Consider the following 11,404-nt stretch of genomic DNA (forward strand, 5'->3'; position numbering starts at 1 on the left):
TTGGTTTTTGTTTTCCTTTAAAAAAAAATAATAATCAAAGCTTTTCGAAATTATATGAGACTTTTTTCCAATTATAGTAATTAAATATTATAAGATAATAAAATTAATTTAACACGTTTAAATTCTATCTTACTAATTTACTATTGCCTTTTATGTTTCAAAATTTGAATTTCTGTTTAAAATATAATGCATTAATATTTCTAATATAATATAATCATTATTATGATTTTCTAAATATTTGTTTACTATAAATTTTACATCAGTTCAATAAATTTATAATGAATAATAAATTTAAATTATAAGTGTTTTTCAAATATTTTGTTTACTTTGTAATATTTAACCCGTGCCTTGCACGGGTCTAAGTACTATATAATATAATTTGATCTAATTAAATGTGATTTAGATTAAATTAAATTTTTTTTGTTTATCTAATATATAATTATAAAATTTCTATTAATAGTAATATTATGAAATCATGATAAAGTAATATGTTTAAACCAATACTTCCACCGTTCTAAATTAATTTTTATAGTTGGTCATTTCACACCGATTAAAAAAGATAATAAATAAAAGAGAGAATAGTACTTTTAACAAACTATCTTTGTTCACTATTGGTGTATTCAAATTATCATAAATATTAATTGAAAGAATAATTAATTGAGAATATTAATTAGATGACAAAATTGAAAGATAAAAATTTAATTATTTTAAAAATTTAATTTTATAAGATACGACATTTATTTTGAAACTTATTTTAAAAAGGAAAGAGTACTATAATAAAGTTTCACCTTATAAAATAACAGTAATAATCAATAATGTTTGAAATAGTAACAAAAGTTAAATTAATCTACTAGCTTGTAGAAAAAAAGAGGAAAGAAAAATACTACTAGTATGATAGGAAATTTTGAGAGGGTGGTGACACTTGTCTTTATTACACAATGATTTCTAATTCATATGTTTTTGTATAATTCATTCATCCATTCATTCATTCTTCCATTCATACATATTTCTTTGATTTTCATATAACCAAATGTTGCTCCCTCATACATCGCCATCTCTTCCTCCTTGCCGCCATTTCTTCATAGGAAAACCCGAAATTCCAGCTCTTGTTCTTTCTCTCTCTTTCTCTCTCTGTCGTTTCTCTCCATCTTCCTCAACCCTTGTTCATCATCAATCTCTCTGTTGAATTCCTTCACCCTTTGTCATGTTAATAATAAATCTTACATTTTGTAAATAAATTAACCAAAAAAAATTGCATCTTTTCTGATGCCAAAATGAACAAAAGAGATAGAATAAAGAAACATTATGGTTTTGTTGTTGTAATTGTTGTATTGTTCAGTTTTAGTGCTGGCCCACAGCTTGTTTCTTGTCAGAAAAATGCTGCTGGTGGTGGTGGTGGCGGTGGTGGTAGTTCAGGTGCTGGTTTTGAGATATTTGCTAAGGAATTGTATAATAGTATGTCCAATTATACAAATGTTTTCAAAGGTGCAATCAAGAAAGAGTTGGGTTATTGCATACTGGATGTGTGAGTCCCTTTGTACAACATTGTTCTTTTTTTCTATCTCATAAATTTGTAATAATTCATGTGTTGATGATTCAAATGTGTGTTTTTTGTTTTTCCTTTAGGGATGCTGATTGGGATGGTGCTTTCAATTTCACCAAAGATCTCACATTTTTGACCATGTGTGCCCAACAAATGAAAGGTACTTTACTTTTATCCATGGTTTTAAATTGCGGCAACCGCATTTTGTCAATGCGGCAGCCTTGCAACCGTATTAAACTTCAATTGCATTGTGATTTTAGAATCACACTTCCGATCGCATTAAGAACTCCATAAGACAATTTCGTCTTTGTTTCTTTAAATATTTTCATCAAAACGTCTAATTTCAGAACTCTAAAACTCAATTTCTAATATAATGAAAAATCTTAACATTAAGTGTTTTTCAACGATGTATTTATAACTCCTCTTAATTAAAATTCACGTCGCAACGATCGCAATACGCATTGCATCAACCGCAGTGACTGCAATCTCAGCATCCGCAACCGCAATTTAAAACCATGCTTCTATCTACCATTTCTTAGTATTTGAAGTTTTTAAGCTACGGTATGCAAACTGCAATTGTGACGGCGATGTCAAAATTTGATACTTTTGTCTCCAGGGCGCGAAGACGATTTAAAACCTTGATATTAATATGATCATATCACTATTGACAATGATCACACACACTACGATTCTGGTGATGACAAAAATATGTTTGGCCATCCGCGGTCGCAGCCATACATTGTGACATTTGTTAGTAGGGCCGTCTTTGAGGATGGACTGCTGCACATGGCCCAAAATTTGTCATGGTTAACCTATTCCTAAAAAGGCCTCATAAAATATTTGTCACAGTTGGTCAAAAAAAAAATATTTGTCACAGTTGTGGCTAAATAAGGCCCATAATTTTTTGACACGGTTAAATCGTGACTAACCTATACAGGACATCCAAAAACTTAAGTTAGTCATTGGTTGAAAGCTTTAAGATACCCTAGATATTGGATGATAAAGAAGAAGAATACCTTTAATAATGTAAAGTGTGTAGGGACTAATAGTGTTATATGTTATCGGTTTTTTCGATAGTACCGATGTGTGTTTGTTTATGGTGACATTGTTTTTTCAGGAGATATTACACAAAGGATGTGCACGGCGGGAGAAATAGAAGCATATGCTAGAAGTTTTGCAGGAGGTTCTGGAAAAGCCAAAGGAAACTTATTGAAGCCAAACCTAAACTGTAATTTGAGTACTTGGCTTAATGGATGTGAGCCTGGTTGGGGTTGCAAAGCTAATATGAAAATTGACCTTAATAGTAAGAAGAAGGAAATACCTGCTAGATCTGTTGATTGCCAACCTTGCTGTGAAGGGTTCTTTTGTCCTCGTGGCATCACATGCATGATACGTAAGCATTTATATAAGCTTATTTAATACAACTATCTTCAATCTTGATTCTAATTTGCGGCTGCAGTCACGATTGTAATTACGCTGCGAACTTTGATATTGCTGCATAATGCAAATGTGGCTAGGGGATAGCAACCGCTTTGTTGTTGGAGACGTAGGCACTTATGGCGATCTTCGTAATCAATTATTTGTGTTATTTTAGTGTATTTGTTTATCTGTTTTCTTTAGAGTCGGGTTTGTTGTTATATCACGAGGTTATTAAACTTACTATACGCTCTTGATGTTCTAATTTTATTTATTTGTTGCGTTTATTGAAGCTTGTCCTTTGGGCTCGTATTGTCCTCGAGGGGAGCTCAATAAAACTAGTGGAATATGCGCACCGTAAGTACTTCCCTTTAGTTCTATACGTTGTGCATTCGTATTTTTGGCATACTTTAATATTTATCAGCAGAATCAATCTGCAGATATCGATATCAGTTGCCTCCTGGAAAAGATAACCATAGTTGTGGAGGAGCAGATCTTTGGGCCGACGTTGCAAGTAGTGGCGAGGTTTTCTGTTCAGCAGGAGCATATTGTCCATCTACAATCATACACAATCCTTGCAGTCGAGGGTATTAATATTTTTCCCTCAACTTCTACTTCCCAACATTCAATATTCGATGAATTGCATTCACCTTTCATATATTATTCTTTTAAGCTAATTATGTTAATATATGAATTGCAGGTATTACTGCAGAACAGGTTCTACGGCTCAAGAGAGTAAGTGTATCCGATTCTGTTATATGATTTTTTTACAATGATGTGACGGATGATTTAATTTATGCGATATAAGATGATAATTCCATTGAACCTTTTCCGTTTTCTCGACTTTTGTCTTCCTCAGGATGTTTCAGGCTTGCAAGTTGTGAGCCTAAATCGGCAAATCAAAATATTACTGCATATGGTCTCCTGGTTTTTGTAAGTAATCTTTAACCTTTTCAATTTAGGAAGAAGTCAATGCTTGTATTATTTCCGCAAGTATTACATATACGAGTTTAATAGGAAATGCACGTTAGAACTTACTATTCAATATTTGATGTAGGCCGGCTTGTGTTTTTTGCTGATTATCATATACAACTGTTCCGATCAAGTTCTCGCGACTCGAGAAAGAAGACAGGCGAAATCAAGAGAAAGGGCTGCTGCAAGTGTGAGAGAAACACAAGCGCGAGAAAAATGGAAATCAGCAAAAGACATTGCTAAGAAACATGCATCAGGACTACAATCCCAATTATCGCGTACATTTTCGCGCAAAAAAACATCGAAGATGCCGGATTTTAAAGGTGTGTTACCACCTATGGGAGGTGGTGCATCCAAAGGAAAGAAAAAGGATAAAAACAACCTCTCAAAAATAATAAACGATATTGAGCAAGATCCTGATAGTCAAGAAGGGTTCAATGTACAAATAGGAGATAAGAATGTGAAAAAGCAAGCACCGAGGGGTAAGCAGTTGCATACTCAGAGTCAAATTTTCAAGTACGCATACGGTCAGATCGAAAAGGAAAAGGCATTACAGGAACAAAATAAGAACTTGACATTCTCTGGAGTGATTTCAATGGCTAATGACATTGATATAAGGAAAAGGCCTACGATTGAGGTTGCTTTTAAAGACTTAACACTCACTTTGAAAGGGAAAAACAAACATCTGTTAAGATGTGTGACTGGTAAGATATATCCGGGCCGAGTTTCTGCAGTCATGGGTCCATCTGGGGCTGGTAAGACAACATTTCTTTCTGCTTTAACTGGAAAAGCAACTGGATGCCACACAACTGGTCAAGTTCTTGTAAATGGTCAGGAGTCCTCTATTCGATCATTCAAGAGGATCATTGGCTTTGTTCCACAAGATGATATCGTCCATGGAAATTTGACAGTTGAAGAGAATCTGTGGTTTAGTGCCAGATGCAGGTATGCAACATATTGAAATCCATCACTTATTCTCTTGTCTCCTTGTGCATGCCAAATCGCGGAAAATAGTAGTTTGTTCAAATTTCACGATACTACAGTACTATAGCAACTCTATATCCGTTATTTGACAATAGTGTATCACGAAACAATAGCAGTTTGTCTCACTTTTTATTACATTTATGTCATTGCAGACTCTCGGCTGATCTACCGAAAGAAGAGAAGGTGTTGGTGGTTGAAAGAGTCATTGAATCCTTGGGTCTGCAGGCAATACGAGATTCTTTGGTTGGGACAGTGGAGAAACGAGGAATCTCTGGAGGTCAAAGAAAGAGAGTAAACGTCGGATTAGAAATGGTTATGGAACCTTCTCTTCTAATCCTGGACGAACCTACATCCGGTTTGGACAGTTCATCTTCACAGTTACTGCTTAGAGCACTTAGACGCGAAGCTCTTGAAGGTGTAAACATATGTATGGTCCTTCACCAACCAAGGTAATTTTTAATAGAAAATGATTACGAGTACTCTAAAGACATAGAGAATGACTGCTAATAATAGTCGTTTTGTTTATTCGTTTTTATGTGGTGTCCAGTTACACGTTGTTCAAGATGTTTGACGATTTTATACTGCTAGCTAAAGGAGGTCTTACAGTGTATCATGGACCTGTGAACAAAGTGGAAGAGTACTTCTCTAGCATGGGGGTCGTTGTCCCTGACCGTGTCAACCCTCCCGATTACTACATCGACATTTTAGAAGGAATATTAAAACCAAGTGCGAGTTCAGGAGTGAACCATAAACAACTACCAGTTAGATGGATGCTTCATAACGGATATCCTGTGCCTATGGATATGCTGCATACTATAGAAGGAATGTCTGCTCCAACCAATGTTCCAACACAAGGAGGACCTAACCCTAATGCAAAGCTTACTGCCGCACCTTCTTTTGCCGGAGAACTTTGGCAGGACGTGAAGTGCAACGTTGAGATGAAGAGAGATAATCTTCAACTCAACTTCTTAACTTCAAACGATTTGTCCAATAGGACTACACCAGGATCATTCACACAGTACAAATACTTTCTTGGAAGGCAAGTCACAAGAGGAAGGATATTTCACCTAACTATTATCAAAACTTGATTTTTGATTTGATCTAAATTGGTTCCGTGCAGAGTTGGTAAGCAGCGGTTGCGAGAAGCTAGAACGCAAGCTGTAGATTTTCTGATTCTGCTGCTGGCTGGTGTTTGTTTAGGAACACTTGCCAAAGTGAGCGATGAATCGTTTGGAGCAACGGGTTATACATACACCGTAATTGCAGTATGTAAGTTTCATCTAAATTTGTTAAGGCTTATTTGGTATCTAAATATATTTTCTTTTTTATTTTCTGTTTTTGGTTACAAAATATTCAACTTATTTTCAGTCTGTTTTCTCAAGCCAAACTGACCCTAAGTTTTCATAATGTCTTTATTATCAGCACTCCTTTCCAAGATTGCTGCTCTGAGATCGTTCTCATTGGATAAGTTACATTACTGGAGAGAAAGCGCTTCTGGAATGAGTAGTCTCGCTTACTTTCTTTCAAAGGATACAGTTGACCATTTCAGTACAATTATCAAACCTTTGGTTTATCTCTCCATGTTCTATTTCTTCAACAATCCAAGATCATCTTTCACAGATAATTACATTGTTCTACTATGTTTGGTGTATTGTGTCACGGGCATAGCTTATGTGTTGGCAATTTTCCTTCAACCAGGTCCAGCCCAGCTAGTAAGTATCTAAATCATTTCAACCATAGTTGATGTGGTTATGCCGCACTGGCTTTTACTTACAAGCCATTTCTTGTTTTATGTTATGCAGTGGTCCGTGTTATTACCAGTAGTTTTGACTCTGCTAGCAACTTATGACAATGAAGAAGGTAGCAAATATATCGAATTTATATCTGATCTGTGCTACACCAAGTGGGCTCTTGAAGCATTTGTTATATCAAATGCTAAAAGGTTTGGATTCTAATATATGCTTGTTTACTATGTAGCACTTATACTTCATACCTAAAACATGTCTAAGTGTCTGATATATGTCAATGTCTGATGCTAACCGTTGAGATTATATACAATCACTTCTCACTTCTATTAAAGTCACTTCTATTTTATTATTGTCTATGTTGTGTCGGTCTAAGTGCTCCATACTGACTAATTCATGACATGTTTTGCCATGTAGATATTCTGGAGTTTGGTTAATAAGCCGATGTGGTGCACTCCACAAATACGGCTATGATCTCAAACATTGGTACCAATGTTTAGGACTCCTTGTTGTGACGGGAATAATTAGTCGCATGCTTGCATTTTTTTGTATGATGACATTCCAGAAGAAATAGATTCAGCATTCAACCCTCTGATTTTTTATTCGGATAAATTAAAGACTACATGTCCAAGACTCTGGCTGGTGCTACACAACTCATGAGTCATGAACTATGCTCACCAACTAGTAAAGCAATGTGACATGTGTTGTATGTATCCTGGTATAAAAGTAGAAGATTATCAGAGCAAGTTTGAGAGCAATTGTTAGGTGTGGATAAAGTAAAGTAGCCTTAGACATTCTTAGAAGTTACCCTTTCTCACTAATTGCTATTTTCAAAGCAATTATTAGTTTTCAATATGCTTCAACGGCAAGCTCAGCATAACACAGTATAGTTTAACAGCTGTTTAGTTTAACAGTATCATTCATTCCTCCACCAATTGGTTTGGTGGTGATAACAACCAAATGTATGATATCACACTATCAATGTATTTATAAATTATTCTATTCTTTCAATAAAGATGTGCATGAATTGCTAGTTGTAACATACATTTATTGCCTTATCAGCTACTACAATTCATTAAACAAGAAAAGAAAGACTAACATCTAAAAATTAAAAATAAATTATGTAACAAACTGTTAGTACCCCATTTCTCTATAATGTTATAATGTGATTCATGTTCATGAACTTCGTGAATTATCTACGATGAATGTTTTATCTCCAAAGCTTATCTCCCATGAATTTGAGAGCTGGAACACCCCTTATTTCCATATCCACCAAGGGTGCCTGGAATAATGTCAAGCCAGAAAGTTCGGAATCATTGTGGATAGTTTCGATTGCGCGCATTTGATCCTACATGTAAACCAATCAACAAACAACCAATCAAACCAAAACAAAATGACCAATAATAAAGTGTGAAAACCTCAACGTGCGTGCATGACTAGCACCAATAGAAAGATGGATGAGTAATTCCTGATTACCTTTATTTTCATTGAACAAAATTTGCAGTCCGAGGTAGGAGGTAAGACCTGATTAATGATTAGTCTTTTAACAGGCACACTTTCTTTCTTCAAGGATGCGTGTAATCTAGACGATTCACTAATTGCCATAATCTTGATGAGGACATAATCAAACAATCACAATATGAGTGAAGTGAAAATTATATAAAAGCAGACAAAGTATTTTACAATCAGATTTGATGACAAGCATTACCGTAGGAATTGTGACTATTATAAATTCGGTAGTGTCGGGATTATGGAAAAGATCATGTATTTTTGCCACTCTCTCCTTAAGCTTTTCAAGTTTGTCTAACTGCAAGTTCAAATGCAAAATAATAAGACTTCTAAAAAGAGGGAATAATAATAATAATAATATAAAAATGTAAAGCTTACAGGATTGTTTTGAGGTTGTTCTTTTCCCAACAAGGAATTGAAGACTGAGCCTAATTTCGCCTTCATCTGAACAGATCAATTGATTTAGTAAAATTATAGTATAGAATGAAGATGATAATGGCCTAGTTAAATAAAAAGTCAGTTAGTTATACCTTAATAAGTTTGCCTACAGATCCATCCAAGAATTCCGGCAATGACAGTAGCCGAAGTGTATGACCCTATTGATAGATACATAAACAGTTATTTTTTATCTTCCTATGTTTGCATAAACACATCAAAAACGAACTAATAATTGTTACTAACCGTTGGTGCTGTATCAAAAACTATCCGACTGAACTTACTATATTCTTCAGACTCAAGAAATTGCATCACCTGGATTAAAATGGCATAATCAGGTGACAAATCAGAACACATTTTTCATGCTATGCTAATGTCCCGAATATAAATAAATAAATAATAATACATGCCTTAGTAATTGCAATGATTTCATCTGTTCCAGGTGGAGGAGTGTGCAACAGTTCTTCAAGCTTAAGTTCCCCTAACTACAGCAATGTCATTAACACAAGAGTATGTTAACAACATTTAATCTAAAGTTTTCTTGCTTATATCACCAGACAGACAATTTAGTCTGTACTTTGCAGCACCAAATTGTTAATATAATGTCAAAATTCACGAAACTTATTTCAAAGATCTAGCAATTTCTAATTTGTCTTCTCAGTAATAGTCGATAATAGCTGATATTATATTTAAATTAGCTAACTGTTTGCTATTTTCATGAAGTGATTATTTGCAGGTTAATCATACAAGTACATTTAACTATATAAAAAAAGCGCAAACAAATATCATACTGGCATATTATTATCATATGTTCCAACAATGACAAAACAAACAAGATAGAAAGAAAAAAAAGAGTCATATCGTATAACAATCATTAAATGGGACGACTACATGGTCTCCATTATGTTCTATCCAAGACCATATTTTGATCCAATTTGTTAATCTAGAGATCTTTCTCAATAGTTTTTCTAAGTCTTCCTCTACCTCTAGTTGCTTGACTCCTCACCATCTGATCTACTCTCTTTACAACAAAATCTATAAGTCTTCTCTCTACATGCCCAAATCACCTAATAAGCCTATTTTCCGCCATATTTTCTGCTTTAGGTGCTATCCCAACATTCTATCTAATATTGTCATATCTAATCTTATTTCGTCTAGTGATAGGAATGAGCTTGTTAAAAAGGAAGGAGATGTATCGGCTAACAAAGGAAATGTTGGGCCCAAAGTGGCGGGTGTATGAGAGAAGAATTAAGAAAGGAGTCTCAAGTGTGAGAACTCATGTGGCAAGTCTGTTAGGATATTTCATTTTCCCTTAATAAGTAAGTAGTTTAATGGGGAAATTAGTTAGAGAGGTTGTGATCTCTGTTCAATCACTCTTTCTCAAAACTTCATGATATGACTCATAATTTTAATTCTCCTATAATTTGCACAATTTTTTATATCCCCCTACTCTTATAGATTGGAGCTAAAGTGCAGTGGGCTTCTTCCCCATTCATATACAACGTTTAAATGTTTTTACATCTCCATTGCAATCACAATATAAGGGATCACAACTGATATGAAACCACAGTTTAAAACCTAAATCATATGCATAAAAAGCCATCGACAATTACACTAAAAAACACTCAACTCAAAATGCACAAACCACCTGGTCAGCAATTGCTCCAAGTCCCATACTTTGCATTAAACTCTTAGCACCCCCACCACCAAGTTTTTGACCAGCCGTCCGGAATTCATCCATCGATTTATCAGGGTTTATCTATCATCAAACAACCAAAGAAGCAACACATAATCACATCACACAGTTCAGAAAAACAATAAACCAATATATCAAATTGTTCAATAACTTTTCATACCTCAAGAGCATATAGCGGAGAACTCACTCCTTCAACCGGAACAAGATTTCCCCCTGTCAAATCCTAAAAAAACACATAAAAAATTCGAATTTATAATATATTTTGTTGTGTTACATTAATAACTACCTGTGCAAAAGAATCACTCAATGAATGAGCAGGATCAGTTGAAACCACGACAGTGGGGTGTCCATGATTAGCAAATTTGACAGCAAGAGAAGCAGCACAGCTTGTTTTCCCAACACCTCCTTTCCCACCAAGCATGTAATACTTCCTATCATTCCCTTTCACCATTTCATCAAATCCACAAACACTTTCTGCTGCATTACCTATCAGTCTCACTGCACATTGTTTCATCAATGATATGATTAAAGCCCTAGAAAATGCTGTAAATTTTGTGAAGAATTTTATGTGTGATTGTTGAGATTGGTGTGATTTGAAATTTGAAATACCTTGAGATAAAGTTGGGAGAATGAAAGGTGTTTGGTGGAGCGAAGAGGAGGAGATGGTATTGAAGGTTGTGGTGATGTTGCGAAGAAGAATGGAGTTCTTTTGGGTTTTGAAAATGTGCCGAAGCAGCGCCGCCATTGCTCAAGTGTTTGCAGAAGCAGAGAAGCTGTGTGAGAAGAAGGCCACTTTTTTTGGGTTCAAGAGGGGTTTAAGTTTAGGTTGCAAAAATATGAGAGAACAAAAATGTTTGAAATCATCTATCAATTTCCGTCCTAAATTATAATCCTCGGATCACAATTATAAACTAAAATAACTATTTTTACATGGATTAAGAAAGTTAGATAAATATAATTAATTTTTTTATTTCATGTACAATTAAAATCAAAATAAAATTTATTATAATATTATTATTTATATTTGATGAATAAACTAACAATATTAAAATACTTTTGAATTAAATTAAGGATATAATAGTAGGATTTTTCTATCCTAGCAAA

At 34.5% G+C, this 11,404-nt stretch overlaps 2 protein-coding genes across 2 annotated transcripts; one reads left to right on the forward strand and one right to left on the reverse strand.

The window, feature by feature from the left end:
* Positions 1–936: 936 nt before the first annotated feature.
* On the forward strand, positions 937–7,702 carry LOC131601873 (ABC transporter G family member 28). The gene is made up of 14 exons (XM_058873784.1): positions 937–1,525; positions 1,627–1,703; positions 2,661–2,936; positions 3,253–3,316; positions 3,400–3,546; positions 3,660–3,694; positions 3,819–3,892; positions 4,017–4,876; positions 5,068–5,364; positions 5,463–5,954; positions 6,036–6,184; positions 6,338–6,627; positions 6,718–6,857; positions 7,078–7,702. The coding sequence occupies exons 1-14, from the start codon at positions 1,275–1,277 to the stop codon at positions 7,232–7,234; spliced, it is 3,309 nt and encodes a 1,102-aa protein (XP_058729767.1). The 5' UTR covers positions 937–1,274; the 3' UTR covers positions 7,235–7,702.
* On the reverse strand, positions 7,645–11,150 carry LOC131601875 (ATPase GET3B-like). The gene is made up of 11 exons (XM_058873785.1): positions 10,910–11,150; positions 10,587–10,798; positions 10,461–10,523; positions 10,253–10,363; positions 9,015–9,089; positions 8,851–8,919; positions 8,700–8,765; positions 8,548–8,613; positions 8,369–8,467; positions 8,137–8,268; positions 7,645–8,008 (listed from the first exon to the last, which is right to left on the reverse strand). The coding sequence occupies exons 1-11, from the start codon at positions 11,043–11,045 to the stop codon at positions 7,871–7,873; spliced, it is 1,167 nt and encodes a 388-aa protein (XP_058729768.1). The 5' UTR covers positions 11,046–11,150; the 3' UTR covers positions 7,645–7,870.
* Between the last annotated feature and the right edge of the window lie 254 nt (positions 11,151–11,404).

Source organism: Vicia villosa, linkage group LG5, assembly GCF_029867415.1.
Source record: "Vicia villosa cultivar HV-30 ecotype Madison, WI linkage group LG5, Vvil1.0, whole genome shotgun sequence".
Taxonomy (NCBI): Eukaryota; Viridiplantae; Streptophyta; class Magnoliopsida; order Fabales; family Fabaceae; genus Vicia; species Vicia villosa.